Genomic DNA, 27,761 nt, shown 5'->3' with positions numbered 1-27,761 from the left:
CCTGCACGTTTAGCTGATCATATGAATATCTGAATCCTACGCTTTACACAAAACGTCAACTTCTAGGAATAGATGAAAGGACATGTTGAGTTGCATATTAATTCTACTTTTACATATCTATAAGGATGTATGATCATATTCTCACTCACTTCTTGTGACATGTTTTTGAAAGTAAATGCCAAAAGAAAGGGAGCGATACAGAAGGAAGAGCATTCTTTGGATCACTGGCTGACATCATCATATTTTGTTTCAACCTTAAACATCAACATGATATGAAGTGTACACAGAATTAATCCATATTTTTACTATACACTAAAGTACAATGTTTCATTAACAATGCAGTTATGAAGGTTTATAAAACTGATACAAAAAGCGAGAAAGTGAAAATCGTTTACATCATTTACTCCTTAAAACGTTTGGGAACAAATATTACAACTGAAAAATTGGTGGAATGCAGGAAATGGGAACACAAAAAATCTCCAGGGAGATATAAATATTACCATGAACAAAGATCATTCAGTAAGATTAATAACATGCACTTTTAGTTTAATACACAAAAGAAATGTCATTTAACTTACCTGCAACAGTTTTCTTAAAAGAATTTATTTTTACTTAAACACTGCTAGTAAGATTCTAGCTGCACATTAGCGCACTTAGAAAGATTACTAGTCCAGTTTCTAACAATATGAAATCAATGGAACAAAACTGACACACTTTCAGAAATGCAGTCTGTAACAGTGCCAGGACAGAAACTAAATATGCGACTTTTACAAGTTTATTAATAATGGAATGATCTCAACGTCTCTCTCTCTCTCTCTCTCTCTCTCTCTCTCTCTCTCTCTCTCTCTCTCTCTCTCACACACACACACACACAAACACACACAGGGAGGGAGATGAGGAGGTGGGGAGGTGGAAGGGGAAGATGGTGGGGGGACAGGGAGCAGGAAGGGGGGGGAGGGAGATAGAGAGAGATAGAGAGAGAGAGAGAGAGAGAGAGAGATAGAGAGAGAGAGAGAGAGAGAGAGAGAGAGAGAGCCAACAAACAATTTTTCTTGTACAAATCATTAATTCATGAATGAAGCAAATGGAATACTTCAGAAAATGACTGAGTTTTTCATGATAGTTTTATTTCAGTTGCTTAATAAACAGGTAAACCAGCATTGACTTTCAATAAAATTATAGTTTAGGCTAAATACGGGAAAAAGTATGAAATCTGAGAGTAGTTAAAATGCAGAAAATGAAACTTGGATATTATGCACGCGGAAAATTTTGTAGAATATAAATATTTATTAATTTTTAGCACATACCAAAATGTTAAAATGCAAAATATTTGCTACTAAACAACTGAGCTACCCAAGCACGGCTCAGTATGGAAACATTCCTCAGGCTGTGGCTAGCCATGTCTCCACATCATCATTTCTTACAGGACAGCTAGTCCCTGAAGTTTCAAAGGAGAACTTCTGCGAAGTTTGCAAAGTAGGTACTAGTAGAAGTAAAGCTGTGGGGATGGTTTATGAGTCATGCTTGGGTAGCACAGTTAGTAGAGCACTTGCGTGTTAAAGGCAAAGGTCCTAGGTTCGAGTCCCTGTCTGGCACACAGTTTTAATCTGGCAGGAAGTGTCCATATTAAATGCCTTTCTGAAGCCAAGGAATAGGTGCCAATGTCTACAGGCCTCTAGATATCGCAGATGAACATAGAGCACCGAGTTTTACAAAATCTCTGTTTACAGAATCCATGTTGATTTATAATGAAAAGATTTTTGTAATCCAAAAATATCATCATACATTAGCACAAAACACATTCCATAATTCTACAACAGATTGGAGTCAACAACATAGACTTGGAATTGTGTACATTTGTCCTGTGACCCTTCTTGAAAACAAGAATGATCCGCATTTTTTTCCAACTGGTGGGTACCATTTGGTGCTCCTGTACCAACAATAAACTACTGCTAGAAGAGGAGCAAGTACTCTACACAAACAGAGATGTCTCATCCAGTCCACAGGTGCAACCATTGTAGATGCTTTTCTATTACGCAATCACTAAGCTCAGAAACTGACATTTCAGTGTTGGTGAAATGATTAAAAGGAGGAACTGTCTTACGACCTTCTGTTGTGAAACAGTTTCAGAAGACTGGACTCAGTATTTCTTTTGATTTGGAGCCAGTACCATCACTGAGTGACTGAACAGATGATTTCGTTCTGCTTATTGATTTGACAGGAGGCCAAAACTTCTCAGCAATTTCAGTTAGCAAAATCCTACTTTCAAATTCATTGAACATTTCTTGTTCTCTTAATATTTATTTTCTTTCTATTCAGCTTTTGTTTGTCAGCAAGACTTGAGCATCCTTGGTAGTGTTCCAGAATTAGTCTTGCTTATTAAAGGTAAGAATAATCTTATAGTATTAGGAGTGGAAAGTTGGCTGAAGCCAGAGGTGAACAGCAGCAAAATGCTAGTTAGATTTGAATATATATCCCATGGATAGGCTACGTGACAATGGTGGTGGCATATTTATTGCCATAAAGAACTCTATAGTAGTAAAACTGTGATGAAGCTCTCTTTGATTTCACAGTACTGAACCACAATAGGTCTTTCCCAATCTTTAAATTTTCCTGAGGAACTTACTGACCTAAGGCGTATTGGGCAATGCTTTATAATTTTATACACTTCTGCTCCACATCTCTGTTCTCAGGGCCAAATATTTGATGTTCACTACTCACATACTCTGCAATTTGCATCCTACCATTATTTTTCTAACCTTCTTAACCTTTCTTGTAACACTATAGTACGATTAAAATTACTTCTTCGGTGACGTCTGTCACTTGCCAGTATGGTGTTTCCATATCGGTCGCTGCTCGGTTATAGGCAATACACAAACAGGATGGGTCACTTCACAAGTGCTGTTACCTATGTGTAATGTGGTGCAATGTTGGCAGCAGCGCCATGATGCATGATTGGAATGCGAGATGCTCTGTTGACAGCTGAACTGGGACAGATGATGCACTTTGTAACCCTGAATTTAAACTTATGTTCTAACCAATCACAACCTCGTGACATGCAACATATCCAAGAAAACAGTGGTCAACAACCAGCAGTGGGACTATCAATCACATTCCCTTTGTTCACAGCTATTAAAACAAACTTCTACGGGTAAACTCAAGATAGAAAATTTTCAGTTTCAGCACTAAAAGCAAGCTGTAATTGCTCATTTTCATTGGTTACTGGAAACTATCCTCACACTGGCTATACAAGCTGATGCATTATCAATTGATGAACTGTCTTAGTTGGCACTTCGTTGCAGGTTACAGGCGAGGCAGGCAGGTTAGAAAAGAAAAAAAGACAGATAGGAAGAAAAGTAAGAGCAAATAACACAGTCAATACAACGATGAAAGTGATGAGGGAAAGGATTACAAATAAAAAGTAACATTTGGACCAATTATCCGAATAAAAATAATAACCAGTCATTTTGATAAATATTTAAAAATAAAAAAATTTAAAGCAGTTGATTGAGATTTAAACCCATGATCTTCTAGGCATATGGCATGTAACTTAAACCACTATGCTACACCACCACTCTGCAGTGCAGCGTTATGTTTATGTTTCTAAAGACCAGTAGCAACTGTGATTTGCTACCTGCAAGTAGTTCGGAAACAAGTAATGTCGTACATACCTTATCTAATGTAGACCAACTTCTGTGATTATGATAATTGTTCATATGACTTAAATTGTATCTTGTGCGAAAGGATCCAGTAGTGTTCCGTTACTGCATATTTCATTACCATCAATTTGTGTGTATTGCTTTTGGTGTGGTTATCATGTCTCATGAAATGCGAAATAGAAGGGGCATACCCACTATTTGGAATCCTAACACATCAACAAAGAAAGCTGTACAAGGAACTGACCATTCACTGTGCCAATGTGGCAATTGTGAACAGTGCAGACATACCATTGAGTGCCCTCATTGGAGGAAACCAGCTCCAATGCGTGAAGAGTCAACCAACAAGTAACTTTATCAGACTATAGCACTCATTGATGCTACCACAGGCTTATGACCACTGATACCCACCCCTTTTTTTTTTTTTTTTTTTTTTCTGATTCGAAGCGTTCAGGTCTGTTTCTCGATGTGACATCTAAGACTGTGTCCTCTCTAAAAATCTGCCCAAAGTAAGTTTTGGGCAAGACATTCAGAACAATCTCACACAAATCTCTCTCCGACATTAGTTTTGATCACGACTTTTCAATTCTACAGCCGGCAACTTATGTCTCACACTGTTACAATAACATGATCAGGAATTTTCCCCCCAATATTCTGCAAGTTCTCTCAGAAGCATTCTGTCACTACAGCTCCTGATGCAGGTAGACGATATCAAGATCCAATGTTTGACCCACGTTTGATGCACTTCAGTCTGGAACCGCGCGACCGCTACGGTCGCAGGTTCGAATCCTGCCTCGGGCATGGATGTGTGTGATGTTCTTAGGTTGGTTAGGTTTAAGTAGTTCTAAGTTCTAGGGGACTGATGACCTCAGATGTTAAGTCCCATAGTGCTCAGAGCCATTTGAACCACGTTTGATGCTTATGTTTACCTAGACTAATTCACATTCATAATCTGTAGTGACAGCAGTAGAAACTATAGAGTTCTTTATGGCAATAAATATGCCACCACCAATGGAATGTAGCCTATCCTTGTGATATACATTCCATTCTAACTTTAGTTTTTTGCTGCTGTTCACTTCTCGTTCCAGCCAACTTTCCATTAGTAATATTATGTGATTATTCTTATCTTTAATAGGCAAGACTAATTCTGGAACATTACAAAGGATGCTCTAGCAGTTTACTAACAACACATTATCATATGGCTGACGTGTATTTGATTTCAGCAGGCATTTCATCATAGCACTTAAAAGAAGACCAGGTGCACACCACAGGAGGCACTCCACTACCCGAGTAGCAGCCTCCTTTACGTAGTGCGCATCTGTTCTACTGAGGCAGACCCTAAAATTGTCCACTCGATAGTAGAGGTTGAGTTGGGGCTGGGTTGATTGGGGAGAAGACCAAGAGAGTGAGATCATCAGTCTCATTGGATTAGGGAAGGACAGGGAACCATCCCACCATTTGCCTGAAGCGATTTTAGGGAAATCACGGAAAACCTAAATCAGGATAGCCGGACACGGGATTGAACAGTCGTCCTCCCGAATGCAAGTCCAGTGTGCTAGCCACTGCACCACCTCGGTCAGTGTGGAGGTTGACAAATTTGCATCTGAGCCTCTGTGTTAGACCTTCCACTCAGAAGCAAACCAAAGGGCCATTATCAACTCTACATACTACACAGTAAACAGTGAGCTCGGCTTGCACCTTGCATGGTTTGCTAGCTCCTTCACCAATTCAGTTATCTGAGTAAGGGAACCTATGATAGCCTCAGAACTTAAGTGGCAAGTGTCATTTGTGGTGATGTGAGCTACAATTTGTATTCTGTTGCACCTGTTAGCAGATCCCACTCCACATCTGAGACAAGATCTTTCAGCAAACATATGAAGTGCACACTTGCTTTTTTCTCTATCTGTCTGCTATTTCCCTGAAGGGCTCCATTAACTGCCTAACACCTGAGCTTCAATGAACACATCCCCAACCTATGTAATTGCACAGAGTTAAAAGTGAAGGGAAAAGATCCAGAAAGAGCTTGGAGGAGGTGGGGTGGGGGGGTGGGGTGGGTGAGGTCCAATTACACGAGTTCAGCCATCTACAGAAAGCAGAAAGTAGCTCTTCCTAACTTCATTAACTACCCTTAGCTCTCTCTTATCTGTTGTACAAGTGGTAACTGAACAGTATTATAGTTTTCTACAATAACACTAACTTCATTGAGATGGCAGGCAGTCCAATGCGTGCAATGCATTCTATCCCAGTATCACATTTTCAACATACTCAAACAAAATGTCCAGTTTTGAAGCTGCAGCTGATTATTACCTATTTATTGCTACTAGTATCTCGGAGGTGGTTGTCATTTTATTTTTTCCGCCACATAAACATCATCATATATAGGTAAACACATTTCCATGATGTACAGGGTGTGTCCGGAAAGTAAGTGTCATATTTTTTGTGATGTGACTATTTGTCACAGAGCAGGCAGAGCGGTTGACAGGGCCTCAGCTTCTCAGAGATAGGTTACTCAATTGCATCCGTACTCTTTGAGTGTTAGGACAGCTTCTTCTTTGAATCTCTACATAGCAGTTGCGTCAAACTTATTATGATGGAGAGAACTTTAGGGCAATGATATGTGATTAAGTTTTGCGTATGGCATTTAGTGAAGGTCAGGAGGAGGTCGCTGAAGAGACCTATGCAGGACACCCCTTAGTATCATGAATGGGTGACCATGGGACTTTTGTGTGTCCCTAACTGAATTCAGACTGGCAAACGAGTGTTTGCTTGATGTCGGAATTAATGGACTTGCAAAAGACAATTGTTCACAAGATTGTATTGGAGGACCTGGCCATGTGGAAGATCTCCATAAAATGTGTGTTCAGAATTTTGATTGACTCGCAAAAGCAACACTGAGTGGAAGCGTGTGAAGAATTCAAGCAAGTCTGTGAAGATGATCCAAATTTACTGGACAACATTATCATTGGGCATGAGTAATGGGTCTTTCAGTACAGTCCAGATTCAAAGAGGCAGAGTGTAGAATGGCACACAATGTCATCGTCGCACCACAAGGAGGCTCGCATGAGCAAGTCCAGGATGAAGTCCATGCTCATTGTTTTATTGAGACAAAGGGGATAGAGTACACCTTGAGTTTATAGCTCTTGGCCAGACTGCCAACACTCAATTTTATAAGGAAGTGCTCCACAGACTGAATCACAAGGTCACTCGCTCTCCAAAAGGAGTTCTGCGCTTCGTGGGAACTGCACCAAGACAATGCATCAGCTCACACTGCCTTTGTTGTCTTGGCTTACATGACCTGGATCAGTGTCACAACGGTGTCGCAGGCATCCTACATGCAAGCTACTTTGACAGGTTCCCTGAAGAGCATCCCGATAGAGGAGTTACAGAAAGCTTACGAGACATGGAAATCACACTGGCAAATATGTAATGATGAAGAAGGGCCATACCTTGCAGAAGAGCTTTCTATTAAGCATCACTTCGGTGCATTTTGTTTACACCTTTATTCCCAGTTCTTCCCTTTTTGCCATTCTTCATTATCTTGGCTGCTAAATGAACTTATCCAATTTCTAATCACATTTTCTGGCAATGTTCTCTTTTGTTTTGTTTCTTGTACAATTTTTTAAATTCAAATATCCTATCATCATACCATTTTTTTTCCTGTCCGTATTTCTTCTTTCAATTTCTGAAGAACTTACCTTCAGCCCTAACAATATGAGATAAAGCCTTCTTTTTTAAAAAAAACACCACACACAGAAGCATTATTCTACTGAACATACTAATTCAAATTCATGATGAAAAAAATTCTTTTAAGCTTTGTTCTAAATTGTCAAAATACCTGCACTGTTAACAAGTACTGCTGTATTGTTTAAATTACGTCTGTGTGAATCAACTGTTTGCAAAAACTATACACTTATTCAACAATGTACTATCAGGTAGATGAGATGAAAATAATCAGGTAAGCATTTAATTTGGTACCAACAGATACACAAGAGCATGCAATGCTATTAACAATATTCATTCTGCTTTTACATGCATTCTACGCCTGAACCTGGCACACCAAATGGGGATATCCAACAAATATTCTTGAAATGTCCATCTAATATTTTATACCTACCTATATCTAGATTTGTTATAATAGGGATTATTTACTACCGAATGTTCAAGGAAACAATGCTTCTTTCACAAAGCTATTGCTGAGTTAGTCAATACCATTATTAAATCAACTACATGCAATAAATAAAACTAAAAAGATATCTGGAAGAAGAGGCATAAATGTGAGATTTTGAGCACTTTGTAAGAAACCGAATTATGTTATGTGTGAAATTGATACACAGAGGCAAGTTATCAAAACACCAAGTTAACACAAGGCTTTCAGCTTCAAAAGTACACTTTACATCAGTAGTTCCAGAAGCAAGAAGCACCAGTTCCACATGCTCAATATCCAACATCTAAGTGGGTATTCTTGAGACTACCACAATTTTCACATTTTGCAGTACACCATCTTAAATCTTTACACACTGCTCTGCAAAACTTAAGGATGATACAGATATAGTAACAAAATTTTTTAACTACACGGTGGGAATGAATGAAAGTGGAGGATCATGTTACCATACGTCTCCCAGTTGTGTAAAGAAAAGTTTGACTCCCATGGTGTGAGAACTAATGCACTAAATGGGGCTGGTCTTGAAGGAATGGGGAAAAGACAGTGTGCGTCAATCAGTAAGCAGATATGATGCACTGTGGTGGTAGTCTTCATTACTAATGGCCCAGGTACAATGTTTGGATAGCTTCAAACAAAGTAAACTCCAGGTTGGAATATCAAAAATAATAGGAGATGAATAGATTGCTATTACCATAAAGATGACCTGTTGAGTTGCAGACAGGCACTAAGAAAAGACTATTACACATACACTGAACAGCCAGAACATTATGACCACCAACCTACTACCAATACAAATCTGTCCAGACTATAGCAGTCACCTGGTGAGGAACGACTGCTAGTCAGACACATGCACGGTGCATGTACTATCAGTGAGCGTGCAGTCCGTGTTCAGAATGGGGAAGGGAATCAATCTATCTGTGTTCGACCAGGGGCAGATTGTGATGGCTCATAGGCTTGGCAAGAGCATTTCAGAAACTGCATGACTTGATGGAGAAACCAAGGTGAAACCACATCCAGATGTTGTGGGGTTGGGCAGTCAGCCCTCATTACATATGTCGAACATTGTAGGCTGGACAGGCTTGTAAAACAGGACAGGCAGCAAACTATGAAGGGTCTAGCATCAGAGTACAATATGCCTGAACACAGGGCACCAAACACTCCTAAAGATGGTCCTCCACAGTTGATGACACATGCATGTGCCAATGTTAACAGTACGACATCGGCAACTAGACCTGAAATGGGCAGTGGCAGAGCATTGCATGATCTCACAAATACCCATACCTCCTTCATCATACATGGCTGGAAGAACAAAAATCCATCATCTTCCAGGGCAACAGCTCCTTGAGACCTGTACTGTGGTACAGAGACGAGCTGGTGACGGTTCCATTTGCTCTGGGGAACATTCATAGGGTCATCCCTGAGTCCAGTGTGGCTCGTGCATGACACTATGATGACGATTGAGTATCATACTAGTTGCAGACAATGAACACATCTTCATAACAACCATGTTTCCTGATGGCAGTGACATTTTTCAACAAGATAATATGCCGTGTCACAAGACCAGAAGTGGCACGGAGTGGTTTGAGGAACAGAGTGGTGAGTTCCAATTGATTTTCTGGCTCCCAACTCACCACATATCAACCTGATCAAACACATATGGGATGTGACTGAATGTGGCATCAAAGCTCACAACCCCATCCCTGGGATTTACAGGAATCAGGTGATTTGCATGTGCAGATGTGGTGCCAATTTCCTCGAGCAACCTAAGAATGCCTCATTGCTTCCACGTCACACCATGTTGCTGCTGTTATCCATGCCAAAGGTGGACATACCAGCTATTAGGTAGGTGGACATAATTTTCTGGCCAATCAGTGAGTAGCTTTCAGCCAAAGCCTCCTCCAGCAAAGAAAAACACACACACATTTACACAATCAAGCACATCCATGCACATATGACAGTTCCCACTGGCAGCTCCAATTGGAATGCGACTGTTATGTGAATAGCAATTTGGAGTGGAGCAGGAAAGGGGGAGGAGGGATGGCAGGGTATGAGTGGGGGGATAAAAGATCACTATCTAGGGGAGGCATGCAAGGAATAGGGACTGCTACACACAATATTGGGAGGTGGAGTGTGGATGAAAAAAATAAGAACAGAAAAGGAGAGGAATGGAGAAGGAGAAAGGATGAGTGGGTACATTGACAAAAGTTGGCACACAAAGATAGTGAGAGAATGTGAAAAGTGAGGAGCTTACAGGATGAGGGGGCGGAAGCTGTTTGGTGGAGAGTGAGAGCACAGTATGTTACTGTAGATTGAGGCTGGGAAAGTTTCAGGAGTGGAGGTTGTGTTGTTAGAAAAATGCCAATCTGCACAGATCAATAAAGCTGGTGGTGGAGTGAAGGGTTCAGATGGCCTGTTTTGTGAAGCAGCCACTGATATCCACCATATTATGTTCAGATTCAGGTTGTGCCAGAGTGGTCTATTCTGTTCTTGGCCACAGTTTGGCGGTGGCTGTTTATCCTAGTGGACAGCTGTTTGGTAGTCATACCAATATAAAAAGCTGTGCTACGGTTACAGTGCAGCTGGTATACAACATAGCTGCTTTTACAGGTGGCCTGGGCTTCGATGGGCAAGGAGATTTGGATGTGGCATAGGGATGCACTAGCATGATGTGGAGGTTGGATGGGCGATGGAACACCACTTTAGGAGGGGTGTCTTGGGTAGGACATCCCTTATTTCGGGGCATGATATAACATAATCAAGGCCCTGATAAAGTATGTAGTTCCATTTTCCAATCTGGGGTGGTATTAGGTGATGAAGGCAGCACTCTTTTGTAGCTGGCTCTCTAAGGTTGGGGGAGGATTGGGTGCGTGCGGAAATGGCACTGGAAATCTGTTTGCAGATTAGGTCTGGGGGATAGTGCCTGACTGTGAAGGCATTGGTACGAGCTTCAGCAAACTGGTTCTCACCAAGGCCTCCACAGACATGAAGTATCATATGGACCTAGTCCACAAACAAATTTCCCATACCATTTCCCCCATGCACACATAGTCCTCCCACTATCCCCATGGGCCAGCTACAAAAGAGAGCCCCTTTCATCACCCAATACCATCTCAGACTGGAACAACTGAACCACATACTTCATCAGCACTTTGATTACCTATCATCATGCCCTGAAATGAGGACCATCCTACCCAAGCTCCTTTCCCACTCCTCCTAAAGTGGTGTTCAGTTGCCCATCCAACTTCCACAACATCCTAGTCCATCCCTATGCCACTCTCAATCCCAACTGCTTGCCACATGGACCATATTACTACTGAAGAACCAGGTGCGAGACCTGCCCATTCCATCCACCCAATACTTCCTATTACATTCCTGTCACAGGCTCATCTTACACCATCAAAGGCCAAGCCACCTGTGACAGCAGCCACGTTGTATACCAGCTCTGCTGCAACCACTGCACAGCATTTTTGTATTGGTATGACTACCAACCAGCAGTCTACCAGAAAGAATGGCCACTGCCAAACTGTGGCCAAGAGCAAGTACATTACCCTGTAGCACAACATGTAGCTGAACAAAATGCTTGCTTCACAACACGAGCCATCTGGATCATTCCCTCCATCATCACCTTTTCTGAATAGTGCAGATGGGAGTTACCCTTACAACACATTCTCCACTCCTGAAACTGTCCTGGTCTTAACCTAAGGTAATCTATTGTCCCCATAATCACCAGCCAACAGTTTCTGCCCCCTCATCCTATCACCACCTTCCTTTTCACATTTTCTCACCCTCTTTGGGTGCCACCCTCTGTCAATGTATGCACCTGTTCTTTTGCCTTCCCAGCTCCTCTCCCTTTTCTGCTTCTCTCCTTTTCTGCTCCCCATTCCCTGCCCCTCCCCACACAAACAAGCAACCTCCCAATGCTGCGCATCACAGCCTCTAGTCCCCACATGTACCGCTGGACAGTGCTCTTTTCTCCCTCCACCCATACCCTGCTCTCCGTCTCCCTTCCTTGCCCCACTCCATGACAGTCTCATTCCAGTTGGACCTGCTGGTGGTAGTGGTCTTGTGTATGTGAAGTGTGCTTGCTTGTAACAGTCTTTTTGTTGTGCCTGTCTGCAACTCAATGGGTCATCTTTATGGTGAGTAGCAATCTATCGTTCTCCTAATATTTTGGAGGACTTCACATGGAGAAGAATCATCGAGAAAGCGGAAGAAGTTCGAATTATGATGAGCGTAGCCCAGGAGTTTGGAACTGCTCACATCATTCTTTCAGGTGCAGGGGAGCATTCTGAACCATAGGCACTGCTGCCCAAAGGACAGGAAGTGGTCGGTCACAGCTAACTACAGCAGCAGATGCATCAGGCAAGAAGGGATTCATGTCAAACAGTGGGTGCAATTGACACCACAACGAAATATTCATTCTGGTGCAGAGTATGTGCTAACATGAAACTTGCTGGCAGATTAAAACTGTGTACTGGACTGAGATTTGAGTTCAGGACCTTTGTCGTTTGCAGGCAAGTGCTCTACCAACTGAACTATCCAAGTATAACTTACAAGCCATCCTCACAGCTTTACTGCTGCCAGTACTTCATTTCCTACCTTCTTCAGTGAAGTTTGGAAGTCAGGAGATGAGGTACCGGTGGAAGTAAAGCTGTGAGGATGGATCATGAGTTGTGCTTGGGTACCTCAGTAGGTAGAGAGTGTACCCACGAAATGCAAAGATCCTGAGTTCAAGTCTTGATCTGGCAGATAGTTTACATCTGCCAGGAAGCTGCATTTGTAACGAAATTTAACAGGACTTCAAGACACTCAATCTCACGCTGCACAATAGTCCAGTGACTCAACTCCATGAAAGTGGTTTCCTTGCCTGACAATCAGTACACTATGTTCCATTTACACCCGCACATTGGGGGCACTATTTGTGGTGGTGCCAAGGACAGAGGGAATGGACCAATGAGGAATGGGTCACGTGATCTTCTCAGATGAGAGCACATTCAGTCTGAATAGTGATTCAGGATGTACCCTCATATGGTGTGAGGTGAAAACACGTAATGCACCCAGGAACATCGGCAAACCTGACCATTTTGGAGGTCCGCATGTTATCATGTGGGGAGGCATAATGTAGCATGTGTGTACTAACCTCAAAATCTTTGAACATGGTACACTTCCTGGTGAATGTTATTGTGACACTGTACTCCCCTCCATGTGTGTCTTTTCAGGATGCATTCAGCCTTTATTTTATTTTTAAGGCTGACAATGTGCAACCGCATCAGACGGCACAGGCGGAAGAGCTCTTCGAACATTAGGATATTCAGTGAATGACCTGGCCTATCTGTTCCCCTGGCTTAAAGCCCATCAAACACATTTGGGATGCTTTGGGGAAACATATCAGCATATCCATGTGCACCAAGGATCGTTTGGCACTTATCAACTATGCTGGTGAAGGAATGAAACACTCTATCACAAGATCTCCTTACTAACCTTGTGGCCAGCATGGGAGCATGCTACAGAGCATGCGTTGCAGCCCATAGTGATAACACACTCTATTAAAATCCATGTACCACCTTTTGTAACATCCGGGGGACCATCATAAATCAGGGAGACTTAGTGCAATTATTATCTTTGAATAAACATGTCATTCCTGTTTGTTTTCTTGTGTATTTCTTTCAATTACCTTCTGTAATATAGCATAGTGGTTCTTCCTATGTTTGGTCTCAGTTTCATCAATCTGTGTTGCTTGGCAGTGACACTTCATGCAAAAGTTATCTCCACCATTATGTTTTGCACACCAGAGTATATGAAAGACTACCGCTATGGCTATCAGGCTCCAATGCGTATTTCGGAGGCACTACTAACTGCAGTAACTGTGGTAATACATATTCCACAGACGCTACTCAATGTAGCCATTGGAATAACTTTATTTGAAAGGCCGCTCATATACTGAGAGTATACAGAAGAGCTGGTAACTGTCTGAATGTATTTTAACATGTTTTTAAACTATCACTACATAAATACTTCAAAATTTATTTCCTGACTGTGAATTTTTTGACATCATTTATATTAGGTATGACTATACTACCCATTAGTGATATATGAAATTTTGTGCCGGCACAGGATTTGAATCCTGATTTAGCTGTCACCTTAACCACTTCAGCTATCCATGCGAGTTCCCCTGATTGACCAAAACTTTCATGTGTCGCTCTGTCTACATCCTTATATCATGTTTCACTTCAGCTATCCATACAAGTTCCCCTGATTGACCCAAACTTTCATATGGCAATCTGTCTACATCCTTATATCATGTTTCACTATTTTCATAACCCAATGTTCACAACGCTACTTGGATTCCGGCAACAGGGAGAATGAGGCTTTATGCCCCCATAGCTTGTAATGTTTACTTGCATATCTGAATGAGCAGACACTGTTCATGATCCACAGCTGTACAAAATATTTCAAAATATATTCAAGTCCCAGTCTGGTAAAAATTTTCAAATGAGTAGTATATCTATTCCTAATACAGCTTATATCAAAGAATTCACAGTTAGCAAATAAATCTCAAGGTAGCTGTAGATTGTCAACAATGTCACTTCATTCAGACATGTAAAAACAAACATTTACTACTCTGTGTCTTTTTGATGCAATTCATTCAATTATAGTTCCACAACTTTGTATCAAATGATGTAACACACACCATAACTAGCAAAGCAGATTCGTTTAGGTGTGCAAGGAGGAATTTCCTCTCTCTGCAAATTGACCAATAAGTATCTTCATTTTGTAATAAGACAATAAATCTCTAAAAGAACATGTACAACACAATTATGATGGAACTGCTTATTTTGTTCCAAAATTCCCAAAAGGCTCAGGGAATTCTGTTCGGCACTGGCTGAACCAATGTCAGTTGATTACCATAGCTTCGTAAATGTTGCTCAAATTAAAAGTAAAAATACAACCACATGTTTAGGTATTTAGTAGTGATTATGGATGGTGCACATAAGGAGTGAGTTACTTTTTATTATGACAGTTACACATTAGTAAACAGTATTATGTCACTTTTATCTATGTTCACCCAAACTAGTTAGCATCAACTATCATTGCATTCAGTACTCAGGTTTCTGGCGATCACCTGAATGTATACAATCATTGCATTCAGTACATTCTTAATTAAAAGATCTAGTTAGCTGGTGGTCTGTGTTCATTAACTGTATAACTTATGTGACTGTACGGAGTAAGTGTGCAATGTGATAAAGTCAAGTTAAAGAAAACTTGGTCACAGCTTGTGAACTTCTTTGTTTTGTTTAATTTTTTTAGTATCCTAGATTGTTGCCTATTTGTAAATCACTAACTGTAAACAAAAATTTAGCTGTAAAATGTAACACAAACTGGAATTTATCCATTCAAATGCCAGAAGTGAATTAATACTTGTAATTGTACCTCTGTAAATATTACTGTAGGGACATGAATGAGAGATCAACAGTCCCTGCTGTATTAATTACTCATAACATTGATATCAATGACAGCAATTTGGAATAAATTTTGACAGTTTCCATAACTACTTTTCAGTCATACGATATGATTTCAAATAATGGATACAATATGAAAAACTGATCAAAAGTTTGAATAAGGTATCAAGTGCCTGGCAGTGAAGAGTTTTTAAAATTCTACAAAATAATCTGCAGAAATACAACTTTATCCTCAATGTCTGTTCAGTATATTCATTAGTTGCATGATTTGCTTCTATTTTAGCATCACATGTGTACTTCACAATCTTTTCTCTGTTTGTCCCACATGTACCACACATAGCGTAAAATTTTAGAAAAAAATATACACTTTAGATATGTACTCAAAATTAAGCATATAACTTTTCTTTTAATACAATATGAATCTTCTAAATATTACTCTCATACGTCTGTTACAAATGGTTAAAGCTAAACAAGATTAATCAATCAGGTAAAGAGCCCCAACATACAAGCACACTTAAAATATTCTTCATAAGGCTCCGCTAAGGAGAGAGCTGAAGTGCAAATCCCTACAGTGAAAATATGTCACTAAATGAATAAATGTTGTTTCATCACACAACAAAATGTTGGTCATTATATTCAGTTCTTAACTGGAAAGATTTTAATAACAGAAAAACTTTTAAGAAAATATCTTATGTGGGTCAATTACAAACTACCAGAAATTCTACTGTGTGTATTGCAAACGAAGAGTAACTACACATGGTAGAAAATATGTAAACTGCGTGAGTAGCTCAGTTAATACAATAAGTAGTAAATTTCACTATAGTCAGCAACATTTGATTTGCACTATGTGAAATATAGAAGTATTCAATGTCAAAATATGTTTCTTGGGTAAAGAAGTCCAGTCTTCGTTTCATTACTCTATTTAAGATTATGCCCCAGTAATGAATGTACAGTACTAATAATAAAGCCTAGGAGAAAAAACGTATGAATCTAATAAATGTAGAAACTCCTATTAGAATTTGTGATAAGTTAGCTATAGGAAACAAGATACTCATTACGCAGGCTAAAATATAAAAATTTTTTCTTGAACATAATGTATAACAGCTTTCTGTACTTCTTGCATTAATGACCTACCTGAATGCTAACAGCGAAGTGTGTGTAAAACACACACACACACACACACACACACACACACACACACACACACACAAACTAACTTAAGCCCTTTCATAATCAATGAGGTAAGCAATTTCAAATGAAAGATGAAAATTTATGAGGGGGGGGGGGGGGGGGGGGGGAAGTGAAAAATAAGATGTATCCAAAAAAATGGTCAAGCAGTTCCCCAGTTTCATAATACACGATGAGAAATCGAAGTAGTATTTGGTGATTTAAGGTGATTAGGTGATTTAATCTACACTGAACCAAATCAGACAAAATTATAAGTATCCAAAACTGTTACAGCAGGTTGTAATTAAGAACACACTGACTACATAGCCAGAGCTATAGTTTCAGAGACGTAGGACACAAATTTCACAGCATATGCATCTGAAGAAAATGAAGTAAAGGTAAGATGATAATTTCTAATAAATAAAATCTCAAAAAGAATAAGTCACAACAAAATTCTATGAAGACACAGAGCAAATGTGTACAAAGGAGAAAACTTGACATCTGAACAGAATGAGCTACTGATTAAACTACAGATAACAATTACTATAAAACTAGTTTCTGAAATTCCCAATTTGCCCCCCCACACACACACACACACATAGACACACACACATTCCATTCTATCTTCCTGCCTTATATTGACAAATCAAATTTCTCTTGGAAATTCTGAATTAACTATTAATTAACTCTCTAGGCATGTCTCCCATAAATAACTCCCCTCCCATTCTTATCAAAAACAAGACTCCTTTAGCTACAAAATCTTACAACATTATTAACAGAATTTATATCTTCTTATTTAGTTCAAACTCTTGGTTAGAAGGTAAGAAAGATTTATATTCTTCTTCTAAGACAAAATTATCTTCCTAAGACATAACAATTCCACTTTGTGAGTTAGAGGCTTCTGACACTGAACCCGTGGCAATTATTTTATGGTTTGAAAAATACAATGAATGTGCTGTAAAAATAATAATTGGATACTAAACTATGACTGATGCTGAGAAGTTTGGCTAGATCATATATTTAGTAATGTCTGCTACATAACTGCAAAATTTCCTATTTTGCATGTACTACTGTCGAAAAGAGGTAATTTAACATTAATTATGTGAAATTATGAACATTATGTATCCCTTCTTAATGTCGGTTAACAGGGGAAAAAATAAGAATTTAGTTTCATACATCAACAAGTCACAGAAATGTATGGAAGGGCAGACACACTAAAGCGATAACCTCTCCGGCAGTTTGAAAAAGTTAGTTTAATGAAGAGTGATCTGCATTTTGTTTAACCACTACCGTCTGACAAACACATCTGACACCCTACTCTTCAGTGCAGCAGCCCACTATAGATCTGAACACCTCATTAAATTCTCAGTAAATCCCACCACCCCATTTCAAGCACCCCAATGCTCCAACACAAAACAGCAAGTAAATCTAACTGCTAAATTAAATATTTAAGATCTCCAGGTAAAACTGAAAAACCCTTTCATAGTATGAGATATTCCTCATAGCGATTAAATTAAACAAATAATCTTGCAACTTCTTGCTCATGCACCCATCAGCAAAAGAATTCAAATTTATCACTATCAAAGTATTCAAAAACTGGTTAACAGTTAAAGTTTACTTTCCATCCAATATAAAATTTCATGTACAGATCAACAAATTTTTGACACCTTAAAAAAGAGAAGCTACACTGAGCAATTATAATTTCTTCCTCTTTATACAGTGTAAAGGTTTCCTTTTTTGAGATAATAATTTATTGGGGAAAATATTCCTCATTCACTCACAACATAAATGTCATTAATGTACACATAGAATAAACCTTTTAACCAGTGTTTGAATACTCCAAAATAAATAAAAGAATGATGTATCTTACCTTGAGCACCATCCTGAGAACTGCCAGAATCTTGTGAAATCCCAGTTAGTGAGGCGAATAAATTTGATGAATCTGGAAAAGGAGAATCAATTAAATTATGAGCCAGAAACACACTCCATTTTTACTATGAATCTGAGAACTTTACTCTTCATAAGTTTTTCATCAAAATTATGTTTCAAAAAATAGGTAATACAAGATTCTTACTACTTATTAACAGTGACACACATGGTGTATCACAAATGCTTGGACAAACACTGGAGATGGGTTCTTACTATAAAACATGAAAAAATTTCAGGTACTTGCATGTCTGGGTTCCAAGAAGTGTCGAGGTGAACAACCATCCAATTAGAGAGAGAGAGAGAGAGAGAGAGAGAGAGAGAGAGAGAGAGAGAGAGACAGAGAGACAGAGAGAGAGAGAGAGACAGAGACATCAATGGTGGAATGATGAGTGTGATAACCTGTCAGAAAATGTTCAGAAGCTTAGAAGAAGTCAAATCCTACTAGAGAGAACTGTGAAGAATTCAAGACCAAACGCAGAACAACAGACAAGACCTTAAGAAAAGCCAAATGAAAATTTGGAAAGGCTGACTATGGCAAATGGAACAGAATTTCAAGAAAAACATCACTTATTTCTATCAGACCTTTAAGTAAAACCAAAAAGGCTACTTATCACCGAGCATCGGCTTTAAGAATTATCTCAATAATAAAATTTTTAACAACAAACAGTCCAGTGGTCATCTGTCTAAACATTTCTAATACCTACTCAAATGTGAACCTCTGTATAATAATCTTACACTTGAAGAATCAATGATTAAACTTACTGACAAAATACCACCAGATAAAAAGGAAATAAACAGAGATAAAAAGAAATATAAAAACTAACAAAACATCTGGCAAGAACACAATCACTGAAACACTTCTTAACTATGCTGAGATCAAAACTTCGACAAAATCCTGATCTTTGGAGAGGTGCCATCATTCACCTGTTAGACAAGAAAGGGGAGATAACAAATGTCAAAGACTACAGAGTAATAGAAGTTGTTCCAGTCACATACAAGATACATCACAATACTGCAGAATAGAATAGAATAGAAAGTTACATAGAAAAGTATCAAGCAGGATTTAGAAAAAGGGATTACAACTACACTAATAGAATTCCCAAAAGAAATACAGAATTCCAAGATGAAGTAAAAGACATATCTGCAAAAGATCCAATCTTGACAATAAAAACAAAGTGTGGTGAAACCAAAAAATATGAAAATTCACCAATTAGAAGGAAGCAGTTGAAAAAAGAAAAAGCAAAATGGAGACAGCATTCACATTGTGTCAAAACACTAGCAAATCCATTATTTCTAGTTCATGAAGGGGATACACACCATCATGGCTACAGCTTACTTATACATAGGCCATGAAGGCAAATATAATTAGTTTCATAGCAGTTAGCGATAGATTGTGTTCTTTGAGATTAAAGGCAAATTTTTTTTAATGTTGCCATGATGTTTGTCTATGCTGCTATGGAGGATACAGATGAAGACGAGATGGGTGCGTTTTACTCCAAAAACAGGGAAAGAAGAAATTTACAGAAACATAATAAAAAAACTAATGCCTGCATGGAGTCAGTAAAGATAATAGACTCAGGCTGACAAGACTTCACGAATGAGGAGGACTTGATAATAGAGCCACAGGGCACCCATCAAAAGATACTAAGAAGTATACTTGGGCGTCACCATACAGAGCTACAAGAAAGCAAACAGATCAAGTAATTATAGATAAACGGCATGAATCAATGGAAGTTAGTAGCTGCAGATGGAGACAAAGCATTACTTACCGCAATCAGATATAGACAGAAGATAATTTTGGCAAGAAACAAAAGGAAAGAGGAAAAGTTAAATACAATACACAAAGTGAAAAAAAAAGGGATCAGAAGATTTTTTGGGACAAGAAAGAAGGCAGGGAAGGCAGGGAATGTTGAAACTAGATGGAAAATACTGAGAACAGCCAACAGTGTGGCCACAAAAGAAGTAGTACTGGGGAGGGTAGAATGCAAAAGAACAGATAAATGGTTCAGCATGTAGTGTTTTCAGGAGTGCAATCCGTGACAGAAAGGAATTATGGCAGGAAGCAGTAAAGGAAAACAAGACTAGCAGCAGACGAGTGCAGAGGGAAGAGGAAAAGAGTGAACACACAATGCAGAGTAAAGAAAAGGCAGTATGAAAAGAGGAAGACAGAACAGTTAGATAAAATGGGAGACAAAAATGAGACACAAAAGTACTGTAAAAGACCTAGACAACTGAAGAGAAGATGCAAACTGAGAGCAGTCTTCTGTAAAGATAAAGATGTAAACCTAAGTGGAGGTAAAAGCAAAGCTTTGGGAAGAGTTACTCAAAGAAAAGGAGGGAGGTAACAGAGAGGAAGCCTTGAATGTGGAAGAGGAGTAACCAGATTTGGCACTGGAATTATAATTAGAGTCAGAATAGCAAGAAGTCAAACCACCAGACTCAGAGGAAGCGAAAAATCTTAAATGGTTCAAATGGCTCTGAGCACTATGGGACTTAACTTCTGAGGTCATCAGTCCCCTAGAACTTAGAACTAGTTAAACCTAACTAACCTAAGGACATCATACACATCCATGCCCGAGGCAGGATTCGAACCTGCGACCGTAGCAGTCGCACGGTTCCGGACTGCGCGCCTAGAACCGCGAGCCCACCGCGGCCGGCAGTCCAGGCAGGAATAAGGTTCTCCAAAGTATTAAATATTTTAGAATCCCATTAAAATTGTTAAGTTGATGGAAATAACAAAGTAACAGCTTGCGTGGTCAGAATAGAACATCAGTTGTCAGGAGAATTCCATGTAGAAAGCGGGTTCCAGCAGGAAAATGTGCCTCTGTGCTACTTTGTAATGTAGCACTAGAGAAGGTAATCCAGCAAATGGCAGCAAATTCAGGAGGAACAATATTTAACCAGCAGATCAATGTGGTGGTATACTCTGATGATATAGCATTAGTTGCAAGGAGAGTCACAGTTATGAAGGTTAATTATACTGCATTAGAAGGAGCCGCGTGGAAGTTAGGACTGGAATGAATCTAGGCAAAACAAAGAGTATTATCATAAAAAAAAATGCCTCAGTCACAAACCATGATTTTCATTTCAATGCATGATGTATTTCGAGCCCTGGGCGCTCATTTCAGGTGCTTGATCAATCTACATCTTGTTAAGAGAACACAGATGTATCACTAACTGTCATATTGTGACTAGGGTTAGGTGACATACATATGGCATAAAATCACAAAATTTGTCTGTATTTTTGAAAAAAAAAAAAAGATTAACTGATATTGTATTTAATTCTTTAACATTATAGAAGTATACTAGAAAAAATAAAAACAATGTATCATTTTTTGGACTGAACTTCTCAAATATGATATGGCTGGTCTAAAATATGACGTACACTGAATGTAAAAGATTGAGGTTTTAAAAAAACACTCACACAATGATACATATGGTTAACTGTTTTATTTTTTCTGTGGGGCATATTTCTAGGATATTTATGGCATGAAAGATACTTCAGAGTGAACTACAGAAATTTTGTTATTTGTTTCTCTTATTTTTAATACCATACAGTCAACCAGCAATAGGCAGGAACTGTTTACAATAATACTTCATATATTGAAACTAATACAGAAATAAAAGAAACACAGAAGAGGATCACTGCCTAAACTGGCCTCCTCTCAGCCCTGCGAACATCAATACAGTTGTTAAACATAAAGCAGATTCCTCATTTGATATTTCCCACTTCAAAAGCAACATGAGGAATTGGCCATTTTCTTGTCACATCACTCATAAATAAGAGGGATGTCTTTTTCATTTCATGTAAAAGCTATTTTGTCACAGTCCACAGACCCTAGAGTCATAACTTTTTGGTCATTTCCTAGTGCTTTTTGTATGGTGCAGATAAATCTGTGGCTGAATGACTTCCTCTATACTTATCAAAATTTAGCCAAGATGTAATCTCCTTCATCAACACATGCTGGATCAGCTATTACAATAGGACCTAGTGTGGATTTTCCGACAATGATTACCAAAGTGCAAAGGGCAACAAAGACAAGCAGAAAGGTGTAAATGTTCAATAAACAAGATACAAAAGGTAGTAGAATCATATCTCAATGAGGAACTTGCAGCTTTCAGTACAGGGCAGGTGCCTGCAAAGGAACTATGGCTCACATTTACAAGAACAGCTGACTGTGCACTGGATAGATACGTACCATGCAGAATAGTTCATAATCTTTCTTGCTTTGCTATAAATTCACTAAACAGAAACTTTTAAAGAAACTGACACTACTGCATAACAGGTGTAAAACAAAGCATAGGGCTACTGGTAGAGAGATGATGAATGAAACTCGTTTGGCTCCCAAGAGTGCAATGCATGAAGTCTTCAACAACTACCACAGCAGAATGTTGTTAATTGATCTTTCAAAAAACACCCAGGAATTCTGGCCATACGTAAAGGCTGCTAGTGGCACCAAAGTTAGTGTGCAGGCCATAGGGAAAGAGACAGGAACTGAAATTGGGGGTAGCAAAGTAAAAGTCGAAATGCTTAACTCTGTTTTCAAATGTTCTTTTAGAAAGAAAAACCCAAGAGAATCACCCCAATTTAATCCACGTACAACTGAAAAGATGAATGAAATAAGTATTATTGTCAATGGTGTTGAGAAACAGCTGAAATAATTAAAATTGGACAAAGCTCCAGAGTCCGATGCAATTCCAACCAGATTCTATACTGAATTTGTGACTGAAATATCCCCTCTTCTCACTATAATATATTGTAGAGCTCTTGGACGAAAAATTATGGCCAGTAACTAGAAAAAAGCACAGGTAACACTCGTCTACAGAAAGGGTAGTACAAATGATTCATGAAACTACCATCCAGTATCCTTCACATCGATTTGTTGTAGAATCATATAACATACTCTGAGCTCAAACATAATGACGTATCTCGAACAGAATGATTTCCTTTATGCTAACCAGCTTGTTTCTAAAAACATCGAGCATGTGGAACCCAATTTACACTTTTCTTACATGACATACTGAAAGCTTTGGATGAAGGCTGTCAAACAGATGCAGTATTTCTTGATTTTCGAAAAGCATTTGACTCAGTACCACACCTATGCTTATCATCAAAAGTACAATAACATGGTATATCAAATGAAATTTTTGACTGGATAGAGGACTTTTGGTAGGGAGGACACAGCATGTTATCTTGGATAGAGAGTTATCTTCAGATGTAGAAGTAACTTCAGGTGTGCCCAGAGAAGTTTGTTCGGACCCTTGCTGTTCATGTTGTATATCAATCACCTTCAAGACAATTAACCTCAGATTTTTTTTTTTTTTTTTTTTTTGCTTATCATGCAGTTATCTTGTTTTGTTATGGTCTTCAGTCCAGAGACAGGTTTGATGCAGCTCTCCATGCTACTCCATCCTGTGCAAGCCTCTTCATCTCTGAATAACTACTGCAACCAACATCCTTCTGAATCCACTTAGTGTATTCATCTCTTGGTCTCCCTCTACAACTTTTACCCTCCACACTTCCCTCCGATACTAAATTAGTGATCCCTTGATACCTCAGAACGTGTACCAACCGATCCCTTCTTCTAGTCAAAATTCCTCTTCTCCCCAATTCTATTCGGTACCTTCTCACTAACGGTAGTTACATGATCTACCCACCTAATCTTTAGCATTCTTTTGCAACAACACATTTCAAAAGCTTCTATTCTCTTCTTGTCTAAACTAGATATTGTCGATGTTTCACTTCCATACATGGCTACACTCCACACAAATACTTTCAGAGAAGACTTCCTGAAACTTAAATCAGTACTCGATGTTAACAAATTTCTCTTCTTCAGAAATGGTTTCCTTGCCACAGCCAGTCTACATTTTATATCCTCCCTACTTTGACAGTCATCAGTTATTTTGCTTCCCAAATATCAAAACTCATTTACTACTTTAAGTGTCTCATTTCCTAATCTAATTCCCTCAGCATCACCTGATTTAATTCGACTACATTCCATTATCCTCATTTTGCTTTTGTTGAGGTTCATCTTATATCCTCCTTTCGAGACACTGTCCATTCCATTCAGCTGCTCTTCCAGGTCCTTTGCTGTCTCTGACAGAATAACAATGTTGTCGGCAAACCTCAAAGTTTTTATTTATTATGCATGGATTTCAATTTCTACACCAAATTTTTCTTTTATTTCATTTAGTGCTTGCTTAATATACAGACTGAATCACATCGGAGATAGGCTATAACCCTGTCTCACTCCCTTCTCGACCACTGCTTCCCTTTCATGCCCCTCGGCTCTTATGACTGCCCTCTGGTTTCTGTAAAAGCTGTAAATAGCCTTTCACTCCCTGTATTTTACCCCTGCCACCTACAGAATTTGAAGGAGAGTATTCCAGTTGACATTATCAAAAGCTTTCTCTAAGTCCACAAATGCAAGAAACATGTGTTTGCCTTTCCTAAACCTATCTTCTGGCCTAAGTCATTGGGTCACTACTACCAGTTTTTCCATTCATCTTTAAAGAATCTGTGTTATTATTTTGCAACCGTGACTTATTAAACTGATAGTTCGGTAATTTTAACACCTGTCAGAACCCGCTTTCTTTGGGATTACGATTATTATATTCTTCTTGAAGTCTGAGGGTAGTTCGCCTCTCTCATACATCTTGCTCACCAGATGGAAGAGTTTTGTCATGAATGACTCTCCCAAGGCTATTAGTAGTTCTCAAGGGATGTTGTTTACTCCCAGGGCCTTGTTTCCAATTCCATCTACATCCTCTTCCATTTGCATAATATTGTCCTCAAGTACATCACCCTTGCATAGACCCTATATATACCCATTCCACCTTTCGGCTTTCCCTTCTTTGCTCAGGACTGGTCTCCCATCTGGAGTGATATCCATACAGGTTGTTCTCTTTTCACAAAATGTCTCTCTAATTTTCCTGTAGGCAGTATCTATCTTACCCCTCATGATATATGCTTCTACATCCCTGCTTAGCCATTTTGCAGTTCCTGTCGATCTCATTTTTGAGAAATTTGTATTCCTTTTCATCTGCTTCATTTATTGCCCTTTTATATTTTCTCCTTTCCTCAATCAAATTCAATATCTCTTCTGTTACCCTAGGATTTCTACTAGCCCTCATCTTTTTACCTATGTGATCCTCTGTTGCCTTCTCTGTTTCATCTCTCAAAGTTAACCATTCTTATTCGACTGTATCTCTTTCCCCTGTTCTTGTCAATTGTTTCCTAATGCTCTCTCTGAACTATCTACAGCCCTGGTTCTTTCAGTTTACTCAGGTCCCATCTCCTTAAATTCCTACATTTTTGCAGTTTCTTCGGTTTTAGTCTGCAGTTCATAACCCATTAATTGTGGTCCGAGTCCACAAATGCCCCTGGAAATGTCTTACAATTTAAAGTCTGGCTCCTAAATTTCTGTATTACCATTAGAAAATCTATCTGAAACCTTCCAGTTCCTCCAGGCCTCTTCCACATATACAACGATTCTTCAACCAAGTGTTAGCTATGATTAAGTTATGCTCTGTGCAAAATTGTACAAGGCAGCTTACTCTTTCATTCTTTACCCCCAGTCCATATTCACTACTACTTTTCCTTCTCTTCCTTTTCCTACTATCGAATTCCAGTTCCCTGTGACAATTAAATTTTCATCTCCCTTAACTATTTGAATAATTTCTTTTATCGCATCATACATTTCTTCATCTGCGGAGCTAGTTGGGGTATAAATTTGTATTACTGTGGTAGGCATGGGCTTAATGTCTACCTTGGCTACAATAATGCGTTCAATATGTTGTTTGAAGTACCTTATCCACGGCCCTATTTTTTTATTCATTATTAAATCTACTCCTGCAGTACCCTTATTTGATTTTGTATTTATAACTCTGTATTCACTTTACCAGAATTCTTGTTCCTCCTGCCACCAAACTTCACTAATTCCCACTATATCTAACTTCAATCAATACACTACCCTCTTTAAATTTTCTAACCTGCCTGCCCGATTAAGGGATCTGACATTCCAGTTATCTACAATGAAGTATTATCAAAAAGAAGATGCATAAATATATCGATCTTAATAAGATTCCAAAGAGGTGCAAAGACTGACAATTTGCTTTAAAAGTCCAGAAATGTAAAACTGTACACTTCACAAAGTGAAAAAACCTAGTTTCCTATGGCTATAATATCAATGAGTCACAGCTGGAATCAGCTAATTCATTCAAATACCTGAGTGTAACACTTTGTGGGGATATGAGATTGATGATGATGATGATGATGATGATGATGATGTTTAGTTTGTGGGTCACTCAAATGTGCGGTTATCAGCACCCATACAAATTCTCAACCTTTGCTCAGCCCCATCTCGCCACTTTCATGAATGACGAGGACAACACAAACACCCAGCCATCTCGAGGCAGGTGAAAATCTCTGACCCCATCGGGAATCAAACCTGGGACCCCGTGCTCGGGAAGCGAGAACACGACCGCGAACCACGAGCTGCGGGCACTATGAGATAGAATGATCACACAGGCTATGTTGAGGGTAAAGCAGATGGTAGACTTCAGATTATTGGTAGAATACTGGGAAAACGCAGTCAGTTTACAAAGGAGATTGCTTGCAAGCCACTCGTGCAGCCCATTCTAGAATACTGCTCATGTGCGTGCAACCCATGGTACCAAATAGGACTAACGGGGGATATCAAACATACACAGAAAAGTACAGTATAAATGCTGAAGAAACTAAACAGGCAGAGTACTGAAGACAAATAGAAACTATCCTGAGAAAGCCTACTTACAAAGTTCTGCAGCCCACCCAACCTACAAAATATCATTGTCCATACCTACTCTTATCCCACTTCCAATGATGACTCTAGGAATATACTTCAACCTCCTAATTATCACTGATACAGGGATTGTGAGGACAAGAGAAGATTAAATTACAGCATGTACACAGTCATTTAAACAAACATTCTTCCTGCACTCCATACATGAATGGAAAATAAAGAAAGCCTAATAATTGGTATAATGGAACTTGCCCTCTACTATGAACTTCACAATGGTTTGTGGATGTAGGAGTGGGAGTCAACATCACCCATAATGTCATCATTCTTCGAAGGAATGTCAAAATCACAATCAATCTTCTCCATTTCCTATCTATTTGTGTACTTGCTATAGCTTTGGCCACAGGCATAGCATTCTGGCTCTCCTACTTTTGTCCTACTCCTTTTCGGTTTAGAGGCTTTTCTTTTCCTGCAATTAGTGTACTGCTGGAGGTATGGTCTCCCGCATTTGTGTTGCTGGTGTACAAGAAGGGCCACAACCCACAGTACACCGCTGTGTGGCTGGACCATTAGCGACAGTATCAACAATAATCAACAGTATCGTATT

General features: G+C 39.1%; 1 protein-coding gene across 10 annotated transcripts in view; it reads right to left on the bottom strand.

Moving 5' to 3' along the window:
• The window catches only part of LOC126183133 (broad-complex core protein isoforms 1/2/3/4/5-like), a 319,181-nt gene that overhangs the window by 162,744 nt on the left and 128,676 nt on the right, over nt 1-27,761 (bottom strand). For all 10 annotated transcript variants that reach the window (XR_007536700.1, XM_049924911.1, XM_049924950.1 and 7 more), the window contains one exon: nt 18,316-18,387. Coding sequence is in view for 9 of the 10 variants with exons in the window: in XM_049924911.1 (XP_049780868.1) it covers nt 18,316-18,387 (72 nt within the window). In the remaining variant the exon portion in view is untranslated. The remainder of the gene's footprint in view (nt 1-18,315; nt 18,388-27,761) is intronic.

Source organism: Schistocerca cancellata, chromosome 1, assembly GCF_023864275.1.
Source record: "Schistocerca cancellata isolate TAMUIC-IGC-003103 chromosome 1, iqSchCanc2.1, whole genome shotgun sequence".
NCBI classification, from domain to species: Eukaryota; Metazoa; Arthropoda; class Insecta; order Orthoptera; family Acrididae; genus Schistocerca; species Schistocerca cancellata.
Note: the sequence above shows the minus strand (reverse complement) of the source record. Positions and strands in the feature narration are given on the sequence as shown.